This window comes from Mauremys mutica, chromosome 9, assembly GCF_020497125.1.
Source record: "Mauremys mutica isolate MM-2020 ecotype Southern chromosome 9, ASM2049712v1, whole genome shotgun sequence".
Taxonomy (NCBI): domain Eukaryota; kingdom Metazoa; phylum Chordata; order Testudines; family Geoemydidae; genus Mauremys; species Mauremys mutica.
The window spans coordinates 49,816,945-49,844,780 of record NC_059080.1 but is presented as its reverse complement, the minus strand read 5'-3'; the positions used below and the strand labels follow the sequence as shown (position 1 = coordinate 49,844,780).

The 27,836-nt window shown below is 44.8% G+C and overlaps 1 protein-coding gene across 4 annotated transcripts; it reads left to right on the top strand.

The window, feature by feature from the left end:
* Positions 1-229: 229 nt before the first annotated feature.
* Positions 230-27,472, top strand: RNF168 (ring finger protein 168). 4 transcript variants are annotated; one of them, XM_045031211.1, is made up of 8 exons: positions 230-375; positions 10,672-11,015; positions 18,846-18,922; positions 20,726-20,902; positions 23,138-23,262; positions 24,458-24,545; positions 25,262-26,331; positions 26,621-27,471. In XM_045031211.1, exons 2-8 carry the CDS (start codon positions 10,715-10,717, stop codon positions 26,724-26,726), a joined length of 1,944 nt encoding a protein of 647 aa, XP_044887146.1. In that variant the 5' UTR covers positions 230-375; positions 10,672-10,714; the 3' UTR covers positions 26,727-27,471. The 4 variants fall into 4 exon arrangements, with proteins under 4 accessions (XP_044887146.1, XP_044887149.1, XP_044887148.1 ...); XM_045031213.1 differs by lacking the exon at positions 230-375 and adding an exon at positions 1,399-1,561; XM_045031212.1 differs by lacking the exon at positions 230-375 and adding an exon at positions 8,721-8,802.
* The last annotated feature ends 364 nt before the right edge of the window (positions 27,473-27,836 follow it).

Genomic DNA, 27,836 nt, shown 5'->3' with positions numbered 1-27,836 from the left:
GTCTCCGCTCGCCGCCGAGGGCAGGGCAGGGCCGGACCGGGCCGGGCCAGCCAGGCCAGGCCCCGTTACGGGGCTGGGCGCCCGAAGCCAGGCAAGCAGAGGGCGGGGCTAGAGCCCGGCCCTTCCCCTCAGTAGCCCTGGCCTGGCCTGGCCTCCCCTTCCTTCACCGCTCCCGTGCGGGGAGGGGCCGCGCAGTCCCGTGCGGGGCGGCGCTTCTGGAAGCGAGGCCGCGGCTCCCGCCCTCCGGCGCGCCAGGGGAGGACGGGTGGCGGCGGGATCCGGAAGCGCGGGCCGCGCGCGCCTGACGTGATGACGTTAGTTGGTTGACCCCGAGAGAGGGTTAGGAGTGAGGGCGGCTTCGGGCTCAGGCGGGCGGTGAGTATCGGGCCGTAGCGCTGGGGCGGCGGATAGTGGTGGCCTCAGACCCAGCTTATGTTGCTTCCTGGGAGTAACAGGTCCCTGGGCCCCTGCACTGAGCGCGGGTGGGGGGGATCCCTGGGCCCCTGCACTGGGGGCATAGGCAGGGAGGGTCCCGGGCAGTTGCTAGGGTTGCCAGGTGTCCGGTTTTTGACCAGAAAGCCCAGCTGAGAAGAGACCTGGTGGTTCTGGTCAGTACTGCTGACTGGGCCATTAAAAGTCCCATTGGTGCAGGGCTGGCAGCAGGGCCATCTCTCGGTATATGCAGAATATGCAGTTGTCTAGGGCACCAAATTGCCCCAAATTTCATGGTGCCCTAGGCAGCTGGTGCTGCATATGTGGCAGCAGAAGTTCCAGCAGCCAGCCCTATCCCCCTGCTGCCCCTCACCCCCCTGGGCTGCACCCAGTGCAAGGGACAAGGCTGTCCTAGGGGAGTGTGGGGCCCGGAACAACTCCCTCCACCTTGCCTCTTAGTCTTCCCCTGGCCTGCCCCCATCCCACCTCTTCCCCCATCAACCCATACTCACCAGTAGCGGCAGGAAGCAGAGCAACTTGGCCCCAGCTCTCCACTCCGCCAGCTCCCAGATGTGTTGCTCCACTTCTTGCTGCCAGTGAGTGTGGGGGGTGGTCCTTCCCCCTCCCCCAAGTGACACGGCTGGGGTGGGGGGAGCGGAGCAGAGCAGGATGCGGTCGGATTGTTCTGTTTCCTGCTGTCCATGCCAGGCCCCCTGCTAATCCCTGGGTCATTCTAGGCCTGTGGAGCCCCCCAAAGTGGCCCCCCACAGCTCCTGCCTCTCTGGCCCTGCAGGCCTTGAGCATAGCCCAGACCCTCGGGGGGGGGGGGAATAAGTGCTCGGACTGTGTAGGGCACCATAATTGGTAGGGATGGCCCTGGCTGGCAGGCTCCCTACCTGGCTCTGTGCAGCTCCCGGAAGTGGTGACATGTCCATCTGGTTGCTAGGTGGAGGGACAGCCATGGCCTGAGCGCTGGCTCTGCAGCTCCCATTGGCTGGGGACCATGGCCAATGGGAGCTGCGGGGGTGCTGCCTGCAGGTGGAGGCAGCGTGCACCGCACAGAGCTCCTTGGCTGCCCTTATGCCCAGGAGCCGAGGAACATGTTGCTGCTTCTGGGGAGTCTCCTAAGGTAAGTGCTGCCTGCCCACAGCCTGCACCTTCAACCCCCTACTGCATCCCAAACCCCTGCCCCAGCCCTGGGCCCCCTCATGCACCCAAACTCCCTCCGAGAGCCCACACCCTATATGCTAACCCCCTACCCTGTCCCGGAGCCTGAGCCCCCTCCCGTGTCCCATCCCTGAGCCTCCTCCCATGCCCATATCCTGCATCCTCTCCCACACCCCAGCCCTGAGCCCTCTCCCACACCCAGAATCCCTCCTCGAACTTGCACCCCACACCCCCTCCCGCACTTCAGCCCAGAGCCCCGTCTCACACCCAAACTCCCTCCTGGAGCCTGTGCCCCCTTCTGCACCTTTGCCCCAGCCCTGAGCCCCCCTCTCGAGTCTGCACCCTCTCCTGTCCCCCAACACCCTGCCCCAGCCCTAAGCCCCCTCCAGCACCCTAAATCTCTCATTTCTGGCCCCACCCTGGAACACCCCCCTAGCCCAGAGCCCATGCCCCCTCCCACACTCTGAGCCCCTTGCCCCTGGCATGGAGCCCCCTTCTGCACCCCAAACCTCTCATCCCTGGTCCCACCACCCTGCCCCAGCCCAGAGCCCCCTCCTGCACTCTGAACCCCTCATTTCTGGCCCTACCCTGGAGCCTGCACCCCCAGCCAGAGCCCTCGCCCCCTCCCACACCCCAACCCCCTGCCCCAGCTCAGTGAAAATGAGTGGGGGAGGGAGGAGGAGAGGGAGTGAGTTGGGGGCAGGACCTTGGAGAAGGGGTGGGGCGCAGGGGCAGGACAAGGGTGTTCAAATGTGTGCAATAGAAAGTTGGTAACCCTACTTCACTGGGAGGTGAGGGGCAGGTTGGGGGAAGGAGGCCCTGCATGGGAGGGGGGCCAAGAGGAGTAGTGAGGGGTAACTGCTGAAACCCCATTCTTATTCATGTGGTCAAAAATACAGGCAAGTGCTTGCATCTGAAAAATGCGAATGGGGAGCAAACCCCCAGCTGCTGGTGAGATGCCAATGTAGCCCTCAAGGGCACTTACACCACAGCACTCTGTGCCTTACACCTATAAATCTGAACATCATACTGGATACACAGCTGTGCTTTTTATAGAAAAATCCTTATAAATCCAAAACTAGAACGTCTTTTAAATCTAATGCTTTTCTCCTGCTTTGCCTATTTAAATATTCATCAAAAGAGAGTCCATTTATTCAGGAATCCTGGCACTGAATAGTTCAGTCACTGTAATGGCAACATGTGCATAGACTCCTCTTAAAGCCTGTCTTCTGTAAATGAATCAGTTGAATAGTTACCAACAAATCTGCTCAACTGTTGAAGTGTGAACATAAAATACAGGTTGCACTTAAAAGATCAAATAAAAATTATTTATCCTGTTTAAAAAAAATGAACAGTGCCCAAAATATTTGGAACTGTATCCTTAAAGCTAAGCTTTACAGCATCTCTAAAATCCTTTAACACCTACTGTTAGAGATCTTGTCCGTATGTTGGTTATCCCTTGCATCATCTGCTACAGACTCCTCACCAGACTTCACCTTGTTCACCTTCAGTCTGTATAAAATGCTACTGTGAAAATTACACTTTTTTCATTGCTCTGATTGTGTCACTTCCCTGTTCACTGTCCTTTTCTCACATTCTGCATCAAGTTCAAGCTTATTTTCTTCAAGTCCCAGCACAGCAACTTGCTTTTCCTTGTATTCCCTCTCTTTTAAGCTTCCATTTACTCAGAAAATTCTTCCTCTCTCCTTATGTGCCAAACTACTTCCCTTTGTTTTCTGATTCTTCCTTAAAATGTCTTCTTTGAAGCCTTCTATTGGTTATTCTACTTTTGGATTTTTAATCAGTGCCTCTTTGAGACTATGTATTGAGTCAAAGCTGATTTATTTGTCTGATTTAGATTATAATCTATGGAGCCAGGGCTGCATTCTTTGTGCAGTGCCAAGTGCACTGGCATCACATCAGGGAAGGTTTTGCACAACCTTCCTACCTTATTTTTCCTTTCTTCTCATCATTTTTTGAGCATTCTATTAGTCCTTTTGACCTGAGCAATTAGTCAAAGATTTGGGGTCTTGCAGGTTATTACAGATAGGAGGAGAAATTGATGATGGAGCCAGGTAACTTGGATGCAGCTCTGTTTGTTACAAAAAATATACAAAATCTGTTTCCTTTAACAAAGAATCAAATGACAGGAGACAGTGTCCTTGCTCACTGGTATAAGCTTCTTTCACCAGCTTCAAGAGGCTTAAGTCAATTGTAACAATTCACATTTACTATGATGTGAAGCTTTGAGGCTCACGATACGTTGCTCCTGTCAGTGTATACAAAAGTGAAATAGCTGAGAGTACCGCAGAAAGACCTATGGACTTTCTAAGCCAGGGGTTCTCAAACGGGGGTTGTGACCCCTCAGGGGGTCGCAAGCTGTCAGCCTCCACTACCAAATCCCGCTTTGCCTCCAGCATTTATTATAATGTTCAATATAAAAAAGTGTTTTTAATTTATAAAAGGGGTCACACTCAGAGGCTTGCTGTGTGAAGGGGGTCACCAGTACAAAAGTTTGAGGACCACTGTTCTAGGTGCTTTCCAATGCTATTCTAATAGTAGTGTAGGGATGCTTCAGGTTCTTATATATTCTTATATTCTCCTTGTATATCATAAAATGAAAAGAGGCCCAGCAGATCTGGCAGATTATCTTCTACACTTAAGAATGTAGAAACGGCCATATTGGATCAGACAAATGGTCCATCTAGCCCAGTATCCTGTCTTCCAACATTGGCCAATGCCAGGTGCTTCAGAGGAAATGAACAGAACATGTAATCATCAAGTGATCCATCCCCTGTCGCCCATTCCCAGCTTGTGGCAAACAGAGGTTAGGGACACTTCAGAGCATGGTTTGCATCCCTGCCCATCCTGGCTAATTGCCATTGATGCATCTGTTCTCCATGAATTTATCTAGCTTTTTTTTAACCCTGTAATAGTCTTGGCCTTCACAACATCCTATGGCAAAGAGTTCCACAGGTTGACTGTGTTGTGTGAAGAAATACTTCCTTAGTTTGTTTTACACCTGCTGCCCATTAATTTCATTTGTTGATGCCTAGTTCTTGTGTTATGAGGAGTAAATAACACTTCCTTATTTACTTTCTCCACGCCAGTCATGATTTTATACACCTCTATTATATCACTCTTAGTTTCTTTTCCAAGCTGAAAAGTCCCAGTCTTATTAATCTCTACTCATATGGAAGCCGTTCCATATCCCTAATAATTTTTGTTACCCTTTTCTGAACCTTTTCCAATTCCAATATCTGTTTTGAGATAGGGCTACCAGATCTACATGCAATATTCAAGATACAGATGTGCCATGGATTTATATAGAGGCAATGTGATATTTTCTGTCTTATTATCTATCCCTTTCCTAATGATTCCCAACTCTGTTAGCTTTCTTGACTGCTGCTGCACATAGAGTGGATGTTTTCAGAGAACTACCCACAATGACTCCAAGATCATAGAAGATTAGGATTGGAAGAGACCTCAGGAGGTTATCTAGTCCAACCCCCTGCTCAAAGCAGGACCAACCCTAACTAAATCATCCCAGTCAGGGCTTTGTCAAGCCAGGCCTTAAAAACCTCTAAAGATGGAGATTCCACCACCTCCCTAGGTAACCCATTCCAGTGCTTCACCACCTCCTAGTGAAATAGTTGTTCCTAATATCCAACCTAGACCTCCCCCACTGCAATTTGAGACCATTGCGCCTTGTTCTGTGATGTCATCACTAAGAACAGCCTAGTTCCATCCTCTTTGGAACCCCCCTTCAGGTAGTTGAAGGCTATCAAATCCCCCCTCACTCGTCTCTTCTGCAAATTAAATCACCCCAGTTCCCTCAGCCTCTCCTCATAAGTCCTGTGGCCCAGCCCACTAATCATTTTTCTTGCCCTCCGCTGGACTCTCTCTAATTTGTCCACATCCTTTCTGTAGTAGGGGGCCCAAACTGGACACAGTAATCCAGATGATTTATTTGGGGATTGGTCCTGTTTTGAATAGGGGGTTGGACTAGATGACCTCCTGAGGTCCCTTCCAACCCTGATATTCAGTTTATGCTCCTTTCTGTTTTCCTCAATAGGATTTAAATTCCACTTTTTAAAGGATGCCTTTTTGCCTCTCACTGGTTCTTTTTTTTTTTAATAGCCCCAGTGGCACTTTTAGCCAAGCGGTTCAGATCCTGTGCTCCACTTAGGACTAAATCAAGAATTGCCTCTCATCTTGTGGGTTCCAGGACTGCTCCAAGAAAGGTGTCATTTTAGGTGTCAAGAAACTTTATCTCTGCATCCCCTCCTGAGGTGACATGTACCCAGTCAACCCAGTCAGGCTTTTCAGTTTTGATTACTTCATTTCAGCTTTTTAGCCCTAGGTAGTCAACCAGATGAATGCAAGTAAACTATCCTTTTGAGCAAGAACCATTGTTGATCCACAGAACAATACTGAAGGTTAACTTTAGGTGATAATAAAACTGAGGTCCTGTACAGTAACTCCTCACTTAAAGTCGTCCCGGCTAACATTGTTTCATTGTTACATTGCTGATCAATTAGAGAACATGCTTGTTTAAAGTTGTGCAAAGGGCCAAAGACATATCTGGCTTCAAGACTAAGCTTGATAAGTTTATGGAGGGGATGGTGTAATGGGATAGCCTAATTTTGGCAATTAATTTGTCTTTGACTACTAGCGGTAAATATGCCCAATGGCTTGTGATGGGATGTTAGATGGGGTGGGATCTAAGTTACTACACAGAATTCTTTCCTGGGTGTCTGGCTGGTGAGTCTTGCCCACATGCTCAGGGTTTAGCTGATCCCCATATTTGGGGTCAGGAAGGAATTTCCTCCAGGGCAGATTGGCAGAAGCCCTGGGGTTTTTTTTGCCTTCCTCTGCAGCGCAGGGCATGGGTCACTTGCTGGAAGATTCTCTGTACCTTGAAGTCTTTAAACCATGATTTGAGTACTTCAGTGGCTCAGACACAGGTTTGATACAGGAGTGAGTGGGTGAGATTCTGTGGCCTGAATTGTGCAGGAGGTCAGACTAGATGATCATAATGGTCCCTTCTGACCTTAAAGTTTAAGATTCTATGATCTACTTAAAAAGGCAATGTACTTAGAGTGAAGTCAGCATACTTAAAGGGGCAATACACATCTCTCTCTCTCACATACACAAGGTGTTTCTGTCTCTGTCTGCCATGCTGTCTCCCCTTCCACCCTTTGTGCTGCCTTATAGAGTGTGAGGCTACATTAACAACGTGTTACTCGGCTGAGCCCTCAAAGGTGGTTAGTTCATCATTCAGCACTAAGGCATTCCCTGGGAAATATTCCACCCTCTGACTCCACCACCTCAACCAAGCTTCACAATCATCATTGCTGTGTATAGTATTAAATTGTTTGTTTAAAACTTATTGTGTGTGTGTATATAGATAGTGAGTGAGTGAGTGACAGGGTCAGGCCAGATGGCTACAGGAGAGTGTTAGCAGGCAGATATATTAGTCTCAGATTAAGTAGATCCTTTTTCCTGGGTAAGGTAACAGGGGCAGTTCCAGAACAAGCAGGAACATGCTGGAACCAACTCAGGCAGGCAGGCTAATTAGGACACCTGGAGCCAATTAAGAAGAAACTGCTAGAATCAGTTAGGACAGGCTGGCTAATCAGGGCACCTGAGTTAAAAAGGACATCACTTCAGTTTATAGTGTGCATGCGAGGAGCTGGGAGCAAGAGGCACTGGGAGCTGAGAGTGAGAAGACATATTGCTGGAAGACTGAGGAGTACAAGCATTATCAGACACCAGGAGAAAGGTCCTGTGGTGAGGATAAAGGAGGTGTTGGGAGGAGGCCATGGGGAAGTAGCCCAGGGAGTTGTAGCTGTACCAGGAGGCACCCTAGACAGCTCCAGTCCACAGGGCCCTGGGTTGGAACCCGGAGTAGAGGGTGGGCCCGGGTTCCCCACAAACCTCCCAACTTCTGATCAGACACAGGAGGCATTAACTTGGACTGTGACTTCTACCAGAAAGGAAGGTCTCTGGGCTGTTTTCTGACCCACATGGTGAATCTCTGAGGCGAGCAAATCCACCAATAAGCGCAGGACCCACCAAGGTAGAGGAGGAACTTTGTCACAATATGTATGTATATATATGTAGTCTTTTGTCTGGTGAAGAAAATTTCCTTGGAACCTAACCCCCCCCATTTACATTAATTCTTATGGGGAAACTGGGTTCACTTAACATGGTTTTGCTTAAAGTTGCATTTTTCAGGAACATAACTACAACGTTAAGTGAGGAGTTACTGTACTAGTAGCAACTTTTAAAGGACATGCGGATGCAATGCTTTGAAACCTTGACTAATGGAAGACACAAGTTTGTGAACACAAAGCAACAATTGTGATACTTTTGCCAACTGTGTACAAAATTATAACGTTAGGATACAGATGCAAAAAGAAATATTCTGTTAGCAAATACTCAAATGTTGAAGGTGCCATGAGCAATATTAGCTTAATTTTGATTATGTACTTGTGATTTCTTTGAAAAATGTGTTTCAGGTAAACTGGAAAGGCTTTACTTAACGTTAAGTATCAGAGGGGTAGCCATGTTAGTCTGGATCTGTAAAAAGCTACAGAGTCCTGTGGCACCTTATAGACTAACAGAAGTATTGGAGCATAAGCTTTTGTGGGCGAATACCCACTTCAACGACATGGATATTCACCCACACAAGCTTAAGCTCCAATACTTCTGTTAGTCTATAAGGTGCCACAGGACTCTTTGTCCCTTGGAACGTTGTTTGGCAGCCGCCAGCTTTGTCCACTGTTTGCAAGAAGAGCAGCCCCTTGGAACTAGCTGGTGGGGGCTTGGAACCAGGGTGGACTGGCAGCCCCACTATCAGCCCCACTCCCCTAAGTTCCCTGTGCAGCAGCCACCCAGCAGGCTATCAATTGCCGGGCAGTTCAGCTGTACCTCCTCCCGCTGTTGTGTGCTGCTCCTGCCTGCCCGCTGCCTCGGAGCCGCTCCCAAGAGCTTCCTGCTTGCTGTGCGGTGGGCGGGGGGAGAGCAGAGGAGGGGAAGAGAGGTGCTAATATCAGGGTGTACCCCCCCCCATCAGTCTCCTGCCCCCTGCTCCTTTACTCCATCTTCACAGAACAGGGGAGGGACATGACCGGGCTCAGGACCAAGGGAGCTTGCTGGCTGCAGCTGCTGTCTCAACTTGCTTATCTTCTTAAAAAGGTAGTGTACTTAGAATGGGGGTCAGCATACTTAAAGGGGCAATGCATATCTCTCTCTCATACAAGGTGTGTGTGTGTCTGTCTCTCTCTGCCATGGTGTCTCCCCTCCCTCCATTCGTGCTGCCTTGTAGAGTGTGAGGCTACATTAACAACAGTGTGTTAACCCTTGAAGGCTCAGCCACGTGCTAGTTCATCATTTACCAGTAAGACATTACCTGGGAAATATCCCACCCTCTTCCACCCTCTGACTTGACCACCTCAACCAAGCTTCACAATCATCATTGCTGTGTACAGTATTACATTGTTTAAAAGTTATACTGTGTATATGTAAAAGCAGCAGAGAGTCCTGTGGCACCTTATAGACTGACAGACGTTTTGGAGCATATGTGTGTGTATATATAATATATATTAAAAAAAAAATATTTTTGTCTGGTGAAAATATTTTTCCTGGAACCTAATTCCCCCTGTTTACATTAATTCTTATGGGGAAATTGGATTCGCTTAAGATCATTTTGCTTAAAATAGCATTTTTCAGGAACATAACTACAACATTAAGCAAAGAGTTACTGTATTTAAAATTTCACGGTGTTGTAATCATAACGGTCCCAAAACCAGAAGGCGGTTGGAGGGAGGGAGTAGGTGTCGCAAGGCTATTATAGGGGGATCATGGGATTGCCACCCTTACTTCTGCCGTGCTGCTGGCAGGAGTGTTGCCTCTTTGGCTGCCCAGCTCTGAAGGAAGGCTGTTGCCTGGGCACCCATCTCTAAAGCCGCCAGCAGCAGCAGCAAAGAAGTGAGGGTTGCAGGGTATTGGGGGATGAGTTACCATAGATCTGGTTCCGGCAGTTTCCCTCCCCCATGGCGGGCTGACAGCTGGAGCTGCAGCGTCTCCACACTGAGGGGTGACAGCTGGAGCTGCAGCCTCCCTGGGTGGTGTGTGTGTGACAGCTAGAGCTGCAGCCTCTGGGAAAGGAAGGAGGGTGTAACAGCTGGAGCTGTGGAGCTTCCTGCAGCTGGGGAGAATCTCAGAGGTGCATCTGACCTTCTTTGGGAGCGGCCCTGGAGGGGAAGTTGTTTCAATCCTTAGTGGGGACTAGCATCTGAAGCCCTGCGCAGGATAGGAGCTGCTGGCTAGGGTCCATATTTCACAGAGGAGATCATATTTCACAGTCCGTTAATCATTTTTCTCAGCTATAAATTTGGTTGGGCCCTAGTAATAGCTAATTTAGATCCCATCATTTTGTATGTGTAGTTGGGATTGTTTTCCACTATGCATTACTTTTGCATTTATCAACATTGAATTTCATCTGCCATTTAATTAAAGGAATCACCCTGGTAGAAATCCCAATACCTTCCCTGTCCTTGAACTGATGGCTGGGGAAATAGGGCCAATGGGCTTGTCTTCTCACCTGCGTGTTAAGCATACTCCCTATCCCACAAGTGGTGTTGCAAGGGGCATATCTTTGTAGGGGAAAAGGGGTGTGTTGGGAAAGGTATTTTTCACCCTAGCTAGTGGATGCATGTAAATTTTCAAGCCCTGCATACATTTTTCCCCTCCCTATTTTGGAATTTTATAATAGAGCATTCAGGATTTGTTCAAAACTTTGCAGTTCATTTCCAAGCATTTTGTGTAACATGGATTGCTGATGTAGTCTTAGTCATTTCAGGATGGTAAATGCCATTGAGAAGGATTTCTAGTTTACTCTGCAAATCTGGAATCTTGGCGATGATGAACAGAAATAGCTGATTAAGCACACATTTTGATAGCTCAAGCCTTTTTCTACATTATTCAGCAAACATTTTAAACTCTGTTTTAAATTGTATTCTTGATAGTACCAAGTAAGAAATGTGGTTTTTGTTTTGACTGCAGGTACTGATGTTGCATTAACCTCCTTCTTTTGCTTGGAATCAAAATGTCAAAGAAATCTGAGGCTCCTCTTTCCTTGACTGACTGTCTTTGCCAAATCTGCATGGACATTTTTGTGGAGCCAGTGACCCTGCCATGCAACCACACACTCTGTAACTCTTGTTTCCAGTTGACAGTAGAGAAGGCAAGTCTGTACTGTCCTTTTTGCCGCCGGTGGGTCTCTTCTTGGGCACGATATAATGCCCGCAAAAATACTCTTATCAATTGGGAACTGTGGGAAAGGATTCAAAAGAATTACCCAGAAGAATGCCAGCGCAGAGTTAATGGACAGGATCTGGAAGAAAACAGTAAGTAAAAGTCATTTGTCTTGTATCTGTTTGTGCCGTAGGAAAGTAATTGGTATTAGTGAGCTTGGATGTCATGAAGTGAGATCATAAAGTAATTGCTGGCGCAGCTAAATTATTGAATCATCTGGGAAATTAAAGGTAATTTGCAAAGGAAAGAAATGTGCTTGTGCCCTTTTTTTATGTAAATATAAAGAAGGCAAGCTACATGTATGTTTGTTTTTTCAAAAGTGCACATTTGTTTTTACACAAAAAATGGGCCTCTTGTCTATGCAAGGAAAATTACCAGTAATGGTAATAGAGGAGGCTGTAAATGGTGGTTCGGTCTTTTTATTTGATCACCAGTGTAGTGTGAATTACATGGCTTGGGTATTTTTAACCCTGTCTACATTTTACTGACCCCAGGTTCCAGTTTTCTTAGAGTAGGCACAGCCTGGGAGACTGCTGGATAGACTACTGTCATGGCGGGGAGTTGGCCAGGTCAATGGGCAGTCCCAAGTGGTGGTCAGAGTTAACACAAGGGATTGCTGGAAGATCTAATCCAGGGGGAAGGTACAGTGAGGAGGGTGCTGGGGTCAGGGCGAGGCAGCCAGATGAGGTCAGGTGGGGCAAGGCAAGATCAGGGGGGTCTGAGTAGCAACTAGCAGGCAATGGCTTCTTGCTCAGACAAGGCCAAAAGGGAGGCAGTAAGTTTATATATAGTCACCAACCAATCAGGGTCAAGATCCTGTGGCCAGTCAGGAAGCAGGTCTTGGAACCCTGGAAGCTGGCCCTCCAAGTCTGTGAATTCCCATGTAATCTAATGTGTCAGTGTGGCATGATGGCCTAGGCTGCTTCCCAAAAACAGTGGGTATCTGTTCGAGCCCAGGTTCTGACAACTACTAGGATTGACCTCACAATCACAAGGAAGTGAAAAATGGTTAACTGAGAGTTAGTGATTTTTATTTAGTCCAGGTCTACACTACAGACCTATAGCGGAATAACTATGTTGCTCAGGGGCGTGAAAAATCCATGCCCCTGAGCAACTTGGGTATATCGACCGTCAACATAGCTACCTCCCTTGGGGAGCTCTCTTGTCAGTGTAGGAGCATCTTCACTTTAGCACTACAGCAGCACAGCTGCACCGGTGTAGCATTTTAAGTGTAGACTTGCCCTTAGACTGTTTAAAACTTAGTTGTTTTGACGCCTAATTAAGTAAAATATTTAGGAGAAAAGGTTAATATCAATGATTTAACTCTCCTCCATCCACACCAATCCTTTCTATTATGATCAATATGTGTTGGATAACCATGATGAATTCTTTAGTCAAACCAGGGAAGACCAAACTTGACATTCCTGATATTTCTAAGGTAAAATAAGGTGAAAAAAATTCTTTAGACACCATCATCAGGATTCTCAGCCTTGGGTGTTAACCCTCCAACTTCACATTCAATTTAGAAGTTCCAACCAAATAGTTTTGGAGGGCTGCAAGCTTTCAGTGACATCAGTTGATTTTATTTACTCCTGAGGTTTCCTCAGGATTTTCAATGAATTATTTCAGTATCTTTGCTAATCATAGAACTTAAGATCAGAAGGGACCATTATGATCATCTAGTCTGACCTCCCGCAAGATGCAGGCCACAAAAGCTGACCCACCCACTCCTGAAATAATTCTCTCCCTTGACTCAGCTGTTGAAGTCCCCAAATCCTGATTTAAAGACTTCAAGTAGCAGATAATCCTCCAGCAAGTGACCCCTGCCCCATGCTGCGGAGGAAGGCGAAAAACCTCCAGGGCCACTGCCAATCTACCCTGGAGGAAAATTCCTTCCCGACCCCAAATATGGCGATCAGCTGAACCCCGAGCATGTGGGCAAGACTCTCCAGCCAGACACTCAGGAAAAAGACTTTCAATATCCCAACATTGACCCTCGGTACTAATTACCAGTGGTCGCACGTTATTGACCTATTGGCTAAATCACGTTATCCTATCAAACCATTCCCTCCATAAACTTATCAAGCTTAATCTTAAAGCCAGAGAGGTCCTTCGCCCCCACTGTTTCCCTCGGTAGGCTGTTCCAGAATTTCACTCCCCTGATGGTTAGAAACCTTTGTCTAATTTCAAGCCTAAACTTCCCGACTGCCAATTTATATCCATTTGTTCTCGTGTCCACATTAGTACTGAGCTGAAATAATTCCTCTCCCTCCCTGGTATTTATCCCTCTGATATATTTAAAGAGAGCAATCATATCTCCTCTTAACCTTCTTTTGGTTAAGGAAAACAAACCGAGCTCCTCAAGTCTCCTTTCATACAACAGGCTTTCCGTTCCTCGGATCATTCTAGTGGCCCTTCTTTGTACTCGTTCCAGTTTGAATTCATCCTTCTTAAACATGGGAGACCAAAACTGCACACAGTACTCCAAATGAGGTCTCACCAACGCCTTGTATAACGGGACTAGCACCTCCTTATCTCTACTAGAAATACCTCGCCTAATGCATCCCAAGACCGCATTAGCTTTTTTAACGGCCACATCACATTGCCGACTCATAGTCATCCTGCGATCAACCAGGACTCCGAGGTCCTTCTCCTCTTCCGTTACTTCCAACTGGTGCATCCCCAGCTTATAACTAAAATTCCTGTTAGTCATCCCTAAATGCATAACCTTACACTTCTCACTATTGAATTTCATCCTATTACTAATACTCCAGTTTACAAGGTCATCCAAATCTCCCTGGAGGATATCCTCTTCTGTATTTAAATATCAGCAGACAGACTTGTTGCTCAGGGGATTGTGATGGGCAGTATCTTCTATGTGCAAGCTGGGCTCTGCCAGGTCCAGTGGACCCCAGTGGCAGCCAGCTGCACTGCAGACCATTTTTGTGGGTGAAAAGAAATTCTGGACACACAACATTAATTTCTGCAAAACTCTGCATTGCACAGTGGCACAGAATTCCCCCAGGGGTAAGGTCCTGTAGCTTCTGGCACAAAGCGATCTACAGGGGAAAGGTCTGGACTGGAGTAAGAGCTGACCAGGAGGGCAGGGGCCTCACTCCCTTCTCTCCCACCCCAAGAAGAGGAAACAACTGGACACTGACAGTGAACTGGGAAGCCCCAGATGATCATAGAAGATTAGGGTTGGAAGAGACCTCAGGAGGTAATCTAGTCCAATCCCCTGCTCAAAGCAGGAGATTATCTGAATTGTTGAGACTGTGAGAGCAACCCTTTGAGAGGGAAGCAGTGTGTGGAGATTGCACCCGTGCCAAAGAGAGAACAGGAGATGTAGGAAGTGGCCCAGTGGAGGCTGGTCTAGTGTATTGGCTAAGAGGGTCTGAGACTCCCTCCTCACCACTTTCCCATTGGAAAGGGAGGGCCTTGGTACCACTTCCTTCCGCTGGTGGCTGACTGAGAGAACCCAGGAAGCACAGGGGAATGATGGACTGTAACTTGACAACCAGGCCCTCAGACTGCCTGACAAGGGAATCCCAAAACTGTTGAACTGCAGCCTGCCCACTAGGCCTGCTGGCCCCAAGTAAAGCCTGCAACAGGAACACCGATTGTCTCTTGGTATTAAATTGGCTTTCCTGGCTGTGTGTGACTGTTTTATACAGATTTTTTTATTCATGTGAAAACGTCATGACTATCACAACTTTCTGGAGAGAACCCTGTGGAATTTTCTGGTTGTCATACTCTGATATCAAAGGGTTTTTTGCCACAAGAGGATCTGCAGATATATATCCTAACCTGGGTAGCCTTATGTGAGTGATCTCTGAATCAGAGAGATATGAAACAAATTTGTTTCAGCTTAGGGTATGGGATACTTGTCATGGTTCAGGGTGAACTGTACCTTTGGCCCCTATCACTGAGCTTCCATGGGCAACCTTCCAAGTGAGAGGCTTGCTCTTAGGCTGGAATCCTGCATGCAAGTCATTCCGTTGTTAAACCAGGTCTCCAGGTCAGAGCGTCCCTGTTTACGAACTATGCTGCTCTAGCAGGGTCATCTAGGTTTTCACTGCTGCTAAAGACTTCTCTTCAAGACTAGTGACAAATAGGTAAATGGAGCGATTCAAATCAGCTTCTTCAAAACAAAGTGTTTATCCAAAGGAACAAAGTAAACAGAGTGAAAATGTTAAAATAAGAAAAGGCCTATAGGCATATTGTCTTACCTAAACTACTGCTGCTGCAAAACTGTCTTCTCCCCTCTGCCTTTAGCCCCCGCCTTCTGCCCTGCCTCCTCCCCTTCCTAACTGCCTCTTCCCTACCCCTAACTGCCCCCTAACTTCTGCCTCTGCCTCCCCTACTCCTAATTCGCCCTCCTGCCCTACCCTTAAATCCCCATCTCCCCTATCTGTTACCCACCTGCCTCCGCCCCCACCCCCACTAATAACTCTCCCTTCTGCACCCACCACAGCATCCTTTCTACCTGCCACTGACCATTATACCCACATCTGCCTTTTGCCTCTGCTTTTAACCTGCATCCTCCCACCTTTTTCATAGAATCACAGAATATCAGGGTTGGAAGAGACCTCAGGAGGTATCTAGTCCAACCCCCTGCTCAAAGCAGGACCACCACCAACTAAATCATCCCAGCCAACACCCCCTAGCTTCCTTATTCCACTCTTGGCTCCCCCTGACTCCCATCTCTGGCCCTCCTTCCACTCTGACTCCCCTCCCATCCCACGGGCCCTCTCCCCAATTTAGAGCTCCTAGAAAGGGATGGTCCCCTTTCCCCCTGGGCTCACCCAGTCCCCCAACTCTCTTTCCCATCTTTCTCCCCCAGCCTGTTGCCGGAGGAAGAGTGGTCAAGACAGGACCCAGCAGGCTTGAGCCAATCTCTTCCAAGTAGCTGGCCAGGACACTGGGCAGTGCCTTGTGCTTCCTGGCAGGGTGAAAGGGCTTCTGCAGAGCAGGGCATCAGAGCCTGGGATCTGCCAGTGAAGCGCTGAGCCTGGGCAAGTAGGACCAGCTGCGGTCGGAGGACATTCATGGTGCCCCCATGAAGTGGTAGTGCTGGGGCCCATTCTCCCAGCAGCATTCTCTCCGTAGACTGTCTCTTCTCCTTGAAATGCCCCCCTCCTGCCATAGGGAGCAGCACCTGCTGCTGTTGCTCTCCCTGCCATTCCTAGCCCTGCTACAGGCCACTCAGGGAGAAGTAAGGGGGCAAAACACAGCTGCCCTGCTGCCTTTGAATAAATCAGAAGTGGGATAGCCTCAAAAGCTAGTAAGGCCGACTCCCTCCCCCCCCCCCCCCTCAAAGCCCTCCTGTAATCAAGCACTGCTTGTGCTCCCAGTTGCTTACACACACTCCGTGACTGTGGGTATTCTGAGCTTCCAGTTTAACTCCTTCAAAGACAACATGGCAGGAAACAAGCTTAGCAAAGGAATTTCTTAGCCACAGTAACTTTTAGTCTTAAAACACTTGAGCATTACATATCTTTGAAAATAACAAAAGTAATGAGATGCACTTGCCCCTAGTCTGAGTTTACTCCTTCTTGTGAGTCCATGGTTCATCAGCATTTCAGGCTGGGCAGAGTCCCGCCTGCCACCTCTCCTGTAAGTCCTCCATATGTGTTGTCAGCCCCTTGCACGGAGCAAAACCCAGCTCTTCAATAAGGCCTCTGTCTCTGTGCCATGTGCTCAAATTCAGAAACTCCAGATCCGACTCTCATGTTTGGGCCCCTCCGTCTGTGTAGAGACCATTGTTCCATAGTGTTTGTTCTGAGTCAGTGGCCCCAGATTGCTTAGTGATGGTCTTTCAGCAAGATATTATACACCTTTCCCAAATTAGGGCAGCTGTCTGGAATGCAGTACAGCAGGATTCTATTACAACATATAGTTTGTAATTTTGATATTGTCATATCCCACTCTGTCTCTTTTCTCTAGCTGAGCCAAAGGCCATGTCTACACTATAGATCTTATAGCAGCACAGTAGTAAGGTCTCCTGTGTAGCTGCTGTATGCCGGCATAATTAAACCACCCCAAACAAGCGGCGGGAGCTGTCAGCAGGAGATGCTCTCCCACTGACATAGCTCTGTTCACACTGACACTTATGTTGGTCAAGAGTGTTGTGTGGTTTTTTTTTCTTCTTTTTTTTCACACCCCTGCCCGACAAAAGTTTTGCGAATAAAAGTATTAGTGTAGAGAGAGCCAAATTTGAAAATATATTGTGATGGTAGAGCAAAGGTCGGCAACCTTTCAGAAGCGGTGTGCCGAGTCTTCATTTATTCACTCTAATTTAAGGTTTTGCGTGCCAGTAATACATTAATGTTTTTAGAAGGTCTCTTTCTATAAGTCTATAATATATAACTAAACTATTGTTGTATGTAAAGTAAATAAGGTTTTTTTTAAGAAGCTTCATTTAAAATTAAATTAAAATGCAGAGCCCCCAGGACCGGCGGCCAGGACCCAGGCAACATGAGTGCCACTGAAAATCAGCTTGTGTGCCGCCTTCGGCACGTGTGCCATAGGTTGCCTACCCCTGTGGTAGAGTATCCTTGAAACATTTGTATTTACCTTACGCGGTTGAAAGGGCCTGGTTTCTCTTTCTTTATTTAAAAAGATCAAATTGGTTTGTTTGCGCAGGAGCCTATAATGTTATCACTGTTTGATCTAGTGAGAATGTTTTATTAAATGGGACATCTCTTAAGCTACTTAATCAAGAGTGGTACCTTTAAATAATAATAATGGTATCTTTAAAAAAGGAAATTACAGGACTCTTACTTTTGGAAAGTAAGTAGCTCAAGAAATGTCCCATTTAATAAAAAAAGTAACAATACACACTAGATCAAGCAGTAATAAAATTATAGGCACATGCTATAAACTTGCTGCACTGATAAAACCTGCACATTATTGTTTGCAAAATAAGGACAGTACTGAGTGCTCTGAGAACCTTCAGAGCCTGATATCCCAGAAGTTTCAAACAAGTAATCAGGGCATCATATCCTTCATCAAGAAGGAGGGAGACATGCTTAATTTTGCTTCTCTGAAAATAATATTCTTACAGGAATCTCACTTGTCCATTCACTGCCATCAGAGTTTGAGTGGCTTTATTTGTACAGCTGTGAATTGATAAATTTCTTCCATTTGTTTGAAAAAGAAATTGACATTTGAGGACGCCAGTGAACTGTATCACTGCCAGTCCAGGATGGGAATGTTCCCTCTGATATGTGAGGGTGAAGCCCTGCAACACATGAGCTTTGAGAGTTCTATCCTGTCAAAAATGTTTACACCCAAGAGTGAGAATCCTGTTAAATAGCTTCAAAGCAACACACATTTCAGGCTGTCTTTATATACACCTCTACCTCGATATAACGCTGTCCTCGGGAGCCAAAAAATCTTACCACGTTATAGGTGAAACCATGTTATATCAAACTTGCTTTGATCCACTGGAGTGCGCAGCCCCACCCCCCAGAGCACTGCTTTACCGCGTTATATCCGAAGTTGTGTTATATCGAGGTAGAGGTGTACTATAAAGAACAAAAGAGAGCACAGACTCTTTCTTTCTTTTTTCCTTTGAAGGTCAGCTTTTAAGATCTTTACATTTCTTGTGTCACTATCCTACAGTGTAAGGAAGCCTGGTCATTTTTCTCATAGAGGGTGAGGGAAGCTGGAAGTGATTGAGAGATTCATTTGCTTTCTCAACGAATTGGAACATACTGTATGTTCCCACTAGGTGGACACAATTGAGCTAAGGTGCAGTATTGGATATGGTTGTGTTCTGCATGTTTTAGGTTTAAGTTAAACTAGGATAATATGAAATTGTAATGGGCTGTGGTATGAAAAGAATCTATAAAAATCTGAGCTATTTAAAGTGATCATTTTGTTTTCCCCACACTCCCTTCTTTTTTGATGTGGATTAGTTTGTATGTCCCAACCACTGCATCAGCTAAGCAAGCCTGGGGAACTGAGACAAGAATATGAGGCGGAGATTAGCAAGGTAAGTCTAGAAAATCCTGTTTAAAGTAGTAACTGCCTTGAGTATGGATTTATTTGAATCTTGTATGTAAAGAATGACTCCAGTATTTGACTATTTAATTAGAATAACTTTTTCCTCTTTGTTTTAAAATAGAACGTAAGTTTAGTGCTGTAATGGAAAATTGAGGAGGAAAGAGCTACAAGAATGGTTTGAGGTTTGGTAACACACCTTACAGTGAGAGACTCGAGTTCAGTTTTTCTTATTAAAGAGAAGGTTTGGAGGTGACTTGATCATGATGTACAAGAAGCTACCCAGGGAGAGTACATTTGATACTCTCCCTGGGCTCTTTAATCTAGCACACAAGGGCATAACGATATCAAATGTCTGGAAGTCAAAGCTATACAAATTCAAACAAGAAATAAGGTGTACAATTTTAAGTTAGTGTAGGTGACCATTGGAATAGTTTACCAGAGAATGTGACTAATTCTCAATCTTTATCTTTCAATAAAGATTGGATGTTTCTCTAAAGATATATTCTTGTTCAACCACAAATTGTTGGGCTCAGTGCAGGAATTATTTGATCACTTGCTTCTTTTTTACTCTCGACTTTAGGACCCTTCTAAATGGAATTAAACATGGTACTAATAAAGCTTATAGATTTTTCAATTTGAACCAATGTCTGAATGCTCTTGTAGCACCTTTTCCTGATGGCTGCATTGTTTTTCATTATGACAATAAGGAAGTTGAGTGAGCCCAATGATCATGTGCGACCTTCCTCTTACAGTATGTGTTGGAAGGAGATTATAGGGATGTCAAGGCTGGCATTAATGGAAGAATGGAGAAGGATTGTAATGGCTGGCACTTGAAAGAGATGGTGCCTAGTGGTTAGAGGGTGGTAGGGGAGCCTGGGCCCTCCCACTCCACCGGTCTTTGGCCCAGAGCCCTACGAGGGTTTGCCAGGGTCAGACACTCAAGAGCACCTTAAAATATTCTTCCCTGGGCCACTTCTACACCTCCACTCTATAGTTCAAGCTTTTCCAGTCTGTAGTCCTGGTAATGCAGAACAAACACAGTGCCTTTAGTCTGACTGGAGTGGTTTCTGCTGGCTGATCTCCCGAGAAAGAGAGTCTGGAGAGGTAATTCCTAAAGGAAGAAAAGATTTTAACCCATAACTAGAGTTCTCCGTATATTGCATCAAGAGAGCCATACTCACCCACCCTACTATGTTAGAGTTTTTTAGTGCTCTAAAGGGTTAGAAAGGAATTGAAAGAGATGAGTGCTATTCTGTCTTCCATATCCCTGCATTAAATGATTAGCTGTATGAGAGAATGAACAGCTTCACGCAGTCATTGCAATATGGATGGTTTCCAGTCTGTTGTATCAAGGGCACATGTTTTTCTCAAGGTTTTCTGTAGATACACATAGTTGGAGAATTCTCGCTGCAGATAACCTTTTCACACTGACTGGGAGACCCTTTGCAAGTCACTGAATCTTGCAAATTAGCAAGTTTACAAATGCAGTTTTGTAAGAACCAAAAGGTAGCTCATTAGTGTACTTAATTCTTTTGATTACTGAAGCTTTAATACTTAATAGTATCCTAGATTGCATCCTGTATATATGCTAAAATTAGTGAAGTCTTAATAGTGAAGTTTCACAGCACTCTGCTATTAAATTTTTGCTGAGAAATATGAAGAGTGCCTTTTTGTGAATTATGGGATGTTCATATTAATGAAGTGCAAGATAGATAGGTTCTAGTGTAATAATGTGTTGTCTGCAGGTTCACTTGAAATTAAATTTCAGATCTTTAAAAAACTTCTCTTATAGGTGAAGGCAGAGAGGTGGGCGCATGAACAAGAGGAGAGCAAAGCAAGTGAGGAGTACATTCAAAGGCTGTTAGCAGAGGAAGAAGAAGCGCACAGGCTGGCAGAAGAAAGGCAAAGAGAGATGAAGGAACAGCTTAAACAAGATGAAGAGCTGGCATGGGAGCTGAGTATCAATCTGGTGAGTTTGGCTCTAGGGGGCATTAGAACTGTGTGTTTCTCAAAGTGAGTGATCTTTATATCTTCCAGAGCATATGCAAAAATCCTTATGAATGTAGTGCCCCTCTCCACCTGATTACCTCCTTTAATGGCAATCCGCTTACAGGTTCTGATGGACAGGTCTGGGTTTTTTTGGATTCTGCCACCCACTCAGCAGGGTGAATCTATTTTCTTTTTTTGTTATGAAATTATTTGGTGGTGCCTCCACCCCCCTCGCTCCTTCCTGGCAGGGTCACCAGGGCAGCTTGGGTGGAAAATTCTAACTACAGAGGAATCCCCACTTACTTGCCAGATAGTTGAAGACTTCCAAGAAATAACACAACACATAAAAATATATTCAACACAACAATTATATTAAACAGGCAACAAATACAACATATCAGGGTGAAACACTATTTTTAGGGTCACTGGTGCCCACACTTAAAATACCCTTGACTTGATGTAACAAGTGTAAAATTAGTGTCATGTTGGTACGCGTACTTTGCTGGGGCCTTTGATGACCTATAAAATTCTCTGCAGTGGTTTAGCAGTGTGGCTGACTGGATTCAGTACAGCCCAAAGGACCCACAAGTGGGAGGAGGTGGTGAATCCCTCCACAGGTGTAATAAGCAGTAGGTTATAAAATCCTCAAACCCTTACTCCCTGGCTTGAGGACACAGTTCAGGGAGTAGAGGGTCCCCAAAACAAATTCCCTGACTAACTAAGTAAAGACAGTGTACTCAAGAACTCCATGAATGATCTTCAGGTTTGAAGATGACGCTGGACTCCTCAGCCTCTGCAGAGGGGCTGCTGTCTGCTGTCAGGGATCCTTCTCAAGCAGGAATCAGGCTGCGTTGGTCCTAGGATCTCCCCTCATCACAAAGGGGCGCAGGGCTCAAGGTGTAGGTTATACAACTACCCTAACATCCAAACTGTAGCCTCCTAGCCCAACCTCTAGTCACATACTCAGCAGGCAGCTTCCCTGGACTAGCAGAGCTGACCACGTGGTGACTAGTCTCACCAGGGGAGCTGGAGGTGAACCCAGCCTGGCTGGGGAAATTTCTCAGCAAATGCTACCAATTGGGAATCACCAGTGGGGAAGGAAAACCCAGCTGAGGGATCTGCGGTCGGGTCCCTAGAGGCCAGTTCGCAGGGGGAACCCTGCTTGCAGGCCTGGGACTCACCAGATCCCCACACAACCAGTCCTGCCCTGGCCCTCACTGGCTCCCGCCTCTTCAAAATGCTTCTCCCCTCTCCTCAACTCCCTGGGAGGGGCATCTCACTCCCTATTGGTTGCCAGGCAGACTCTGAGTTTGCCTTGGCTCCTCCTCCCTGAGTGGCCAGCAGACAGAGCTGCAGGAATCTATGTAATCTCCTTGGGGGTTGCATGAAGAATTTCAAAAAAATTCTTCAAATTTTAGATTGGAACCCAACATTAAATATTCAGTGCTTTAAATAACTTATTGAGCATTAAGTTTTAAAATCCAACAAAAAAGAGGAGAGAATAAAAATTTCCACTTTTAAAATACACTTGGAGTGTTTACCAGTAGTTGATTTAAAATCTCCTCCATAGTAACCACCTTCTTGAATACCAGGAGCTCCTCTCTTTTTCCCATCATTTAAAAAATGCTTTTTTGGAGGAGGTTAATGTCTGTAGCCTGTGCTTAGGAGTGGAAAATGCAATGGCAGTGTTTGAGAGAGAGTAACTTAGAAGAATCCTAACCATTGAAAAATATATAGATGTGGGATGTACATAGCTCAGTTGTATTTGATATAACCTGCCATTTTGTGGTAATACTAATGAAAAACTCTTCTCCTGATACCACTGCCTCCAGATAAATTTAAGTATCAGAGGGGTAGCCGTGTTAGTCTGGTTCTGTAGAAGCAGCAAAGAATCCTGTGGCACCTTATAGACTAACAGACGTTTTGCAGCATGAGCTTTCGTGGGTGAATACCCACTTCTTCAGATGCAAGTGACTTGCATCTGAAGAAGTGGGTATTCAGCCACGAAAGCTCATGCTGCAAAACGTCTGTTAGTCTATAAGGTGCCACAGGATTCTTTGCTGCTTCTACAGATAAATTTAATGCATGCTGAGTGCAGTTCCCTATCTATACTTATTGTTTGCTCCAAAGAATTCATGCAAATAACTAAACCTGTTTACAGAAGCACACTTATTTTCAATTATGTCTAATTTCTGTATGTTTCCTGGCATTAAAGAACAAGTCTACCGATGAACACATGTTCAGCACTCCTTTACTTGCAAACAGTCACACGTCTGGCCCATCTCCAATTAGTTCATGCAAGACAAAAAACAAATCAAGCAACTCTGGAGACATCCAAAGGTAAGTAATGCAGCTTTCTGTCCAAGATTTGTTGGTACACTTCGACAAAATACACAGCATGTGAAAGGAGAAATACGGTTTTTAGTTTGGAAAGAACTAAGTGTGGCTAAACTCTAAACTTAGAAAAGTACCACTGTAAAAGAGCACACTGGCATTCTGTGTTGATTCTCTCAACTACTTCCTTATCAAACTTGCTCAGGTAACAGATAAAAAGATGGATTTTGTAATTGTCAGGAGAGCAAATTCAACCTTGAATCTGAAAGTCAAGCTGTTTTTTTCTCTGAGATGACATAGCAATAGAGATTCTGCAGTTGGAGCTCAGTTAGTAATTCTATTGATGTATGGCCAAGAATAGAATCATTCTTGTTCTCCCGCAGCTGCAATGCAAATAGTGAAAATGTCAGTAAACAGATCAGATTTGACACATTCAGATAGATCTATTGAATAACAAGTGCTGCCTTTGCATAGTTGACTCTTTCGACTCTTAACCTCACTTTAAGATCACTGTGCTCTGCCTCGATATCCTATTGTAGTCTCATTGGCCTACTTAACCTGAATTTATTCTATGTTGATATATTCTTTAAATTTTATCACTGTGGCCCCTTTTGTTACTCAACTTTAGTTCTGTTCCTGGCAGATCAGTTTCTGTTAACATTTTTTCTTTTTTAAGTTCACTTTTTCAGAGAAGTGTTATTCAGTCCTTATAGACTTGTATGCCATCCAGTCTTCCAGTTAGGATCAGAGAACATGACCCTTTATGGTCCTCCAGCTGTGGCTGGTAGCCACACTGCATAATCACTGTTGCCTTTTAAAGTAAATATGAACTATTTCTCATGGCTTCAAGGAGGCTTGGAAAGTATAATGCCAAACATTTGTTTCTTGTTGATGCAATAAATCACCTTCAAAATGACTATAGGTAAATGATTTTTTATTTGTAAAATAAGCTATCATTTAGTCTTTAGATTCGAGTGGTGAACTGCATTACTTTTTTGGCATACCATTTTTTTTTTTAAGTAATCTATGGTAACTGGAATCTACTGAATGTTAGAGTATTTCAGCCCAGGATAATGTGGAAGATAATAGTGGGACACTCACCTACACTGATCTGAAGGTTCAGAGAAATGTGGAGGACTCTCAAACTTTAATTTGATGCTTAAAGTTTTGTCTTAATATATGCTTTTTTCCCCCCCTTAAGGTATCTATCTCCAAAGCCGCCTTGTGCCTCAGTACCAACGTCGCTCTCTAAAAAAGCAGAGAAACGCAGGAATAACTCCTTTTCTATGGTAATCCATGTCTCCATATTGAAGTTATATATGGCACTATTTATTAGTAACTGCAGGTTCTTTTCTTTTTGTTGAGGGTATATAGACTGGAAGTACATTTATAACCATAAAAATGAACACACTGGCATCTTAAAAAGGTAAAGGTTGTATTTAAGTAGAATTTTAGAAATGGCCTTAGAAAGCATTTCATCCAATCTGTATCACTGACTAGGCAAAATATATTTTTGTTACTCTGTGAAAAATTGCAAGATCCGAATATGTATTCTGATTCTCTGATACCAAGTATTGGAGCCAGAAAATTCACTGTTGAGGTCTGCTAAGCAGGAGTAATTTCTCCTTATGTATGAGACATTTACTTTTCTGACCAAAAAAAATATTCTAACTGCAAACTCAACATGGCATCTGGAAGGCAAGCTTCTATTCTTTTTGACTTGTGCATCATCCCCAACAAGGATTATACAATGGTGACTTGGTTAATAGTTCTGTTGGTGCACAGGCCAGAAAAGAATCCAGCTTAATACCCTCTAGTTTTCGGAGCTAATGCGGCCAACAGAAATGAAACTTGCTTTTTATTTTATCAAATTTTCTATTTATATAAAAACTTATCAGAGGACAATAAACATTTCTGAACAGAAGTAAAAGTTTATGGAAGATTAACTTTTCACCAAGCTGTATTTGATTGGTTTGTTTTCAGTTTTGCCTTATCTTTTTTGTAGGAAAATAATAGCACTGAAGATGACATCTTAATGTGGCAAGAAAAGGATAGAGAGGAAATGCCAACGCTGTCTCCACAAACTGTCTCCACTGTTCAAGACAGAAATGTTAAGGATTCATTTTTAGAATCATGTCTGACTTATTTAAATACCTCTCCTGTAGTGGGGTCTCATCCCATTGAGTGGGAAGGTCTGTCAGGAGCAAACTATCAGGTAGATAAAATTACAAATGCACTTCGCAATGTCACAAAACAGGAAAGGCCTGATCCTGGACTTTCTTCTTCCAGTGGAGAGTTAGCCAGAAGTGCCTTTGAAAACGATAACTCTACATGTACAGAAAACATAGACTCTGAAAAATGTGCAGAAACTAGCTCTTCTCTTCAGGAAGCAGTTGATTCTGTGACGTCTGGCAAATTAGAGAACAGGGATGCATCCCATAATCTCATGGAAGTGGCTGCAAACTGCTCAGTTGAAGGAAAGAAACAAAATGCCTTACAGAACAGTAAGGAGACACCAAAAAGAAAATCTCAGGAATCTCCAACTGAATCAGCAGTTGATTCATGCTTGATTGATAAAAGGAGGAAAACTTTTCCAGAAACTTATGAAGACCAAGAGGAGAAGGTAAATGATCTTAGTGTGCAAATGCATATAGATTTGGAGAAGCAGCTTTATGAGAGGCATAAGCAAGAGGAGCAAGACAGGCTCCTGGCTCTGCAACTTCAGAGAGAGATAAACAGGGAGCAAAAGACATTAAACCGAAAGAAAGGCTCTCCAGATGAGTACCTTCTGCGTCCTAAAGCATCTCCATGTCTGGAGGAATCTCCAACTGGGAGAGGTAGTAATAAGATGGCAAGTGACTTGACATCTCCCAAGAGCCAAGCTGAAATTAGTCATCGGAAACCGCGAAGAAGCTCCCACAATGAGAACTGGCAGCCTCCCAGCAAGCTCCAGATGAAATCGCCCAGTGTCAGAGGAGGAAAAGTGTTGAACTGTGTCAACAGCTGTGACTCAAAGGATATCCAATCACTGTTGACCAAGAATAAACAAAAGACAATCCTTCAGATGTTTAAGAGGTCTGTTTCAAAGTAAAAGATCAATAGAACTATGAAGGCACAGTGGGGTGGATGGGAAATAAAGCGGTATCCTTCCCTGTATCAGATAAAGCTTCTTGTAAACAGCTAGTTTTAAGTTGATTGTATTAAGGGAGGATCATTTTAGAGAATAAATGCACTCAAAATTATACAGTGCTGTTGAGACAAGGAGCCTCTAATGCCTTCCTTTCCCCCAGACCTTATCAGTTTTAGTTAATTTCGTAACTAAATATAGAATGAATCTGTATCTTTAATTATTTGCTCACTGCAGGGCTACAGCACTACAGGCTTCCATCAGCACAGCTGCTGTGCGTTATGTTGAAGGGTTGGACTCAAACCTCACCATGCTTGATTTGTGTTGGCTGATGAAGATATGACAGTTAACCACGTCTATTGTACTTTTTTCCTCTCACAGTTCTGTAATTAGATTCCTATAGAAAATATTGGCTAAATTAGCATTACTTCTTTTTCTACATGTTGAATTTCATTAAAAGTATATAATATACAAAATCACCAGGCCAGAAAGGGTGGGGTGGGGGAGGAAAAGTCAAGATAGACTATAATTTGGAGTAAATTATAATTAATGAATCAACAAGTGTGAATAAGGACTAGGTTTATTCCCAGTTTGTTACAGGTTTGTCTGGTTATAAGACTACCCTTTCTTTTTGTCATCTTTGTAGGATATCATCCCTTTATGTCAGTAACCATTTTCCTCCTGCTTTGCTTTTTTGATACCTGTTAAATATTTATGTTCAAATAAGCAAATAATATCAGAGCTTTATAATTAATCTGAATTGCTGTTTGTCTAGAATGCGAGAAACCTCAGGCCTGTGAGGAGAAGTTATTGCAGGCTACAAATGATAGATGAAGGGTTCTCATTTGCCCACATTGCTGCCTCCTCGTTACTTCTCTGAAACTCCCAGTTTACTATTTGTTTGCAGTGTGAGGAAACAAAAATAAACAATTTTGTTTTGTTTGGACTTGCCAAATGTTAACCTAAATGTAAAAGTAATACTGATGAAGCTGTTCTGTGTATATTCACATTCCTAGTGAATGAGTATTACAATAAATGTTTGGATCCTATTTTGATCTGTACATTTGTTTGAACAGTTAGTTTGGGTGTACTTGGAACGAAAAATTCTAAAACAAAAACTGAAAACTGTGTGTTTTGGCTCTGAGTTTAGTCTTTAAGGTCAAGCACTTTTCATGGTTTAAGTGCGAGACGTTCCCAAGCCACAATACAGCTGCTGTTTCTTCAGACTTTCTATCATAGACTCATAGACTTTAAGGTCAGAAGGGACCATTATGATAATCTAGTCTGACCTCCTGCACAATGCAGGCCACAGAATCTCACCCACCCACTCCTGTAACAAACCCCTAACCTATGTCTGAGTTACTGAAGTCCCCAAATTGTGGCTTGAAGACCTCAAGCTTCAGAGAATCCTCCAGCAAGTGACCCGTGCCCCATGCTGCAGAGGAAGGCAAAA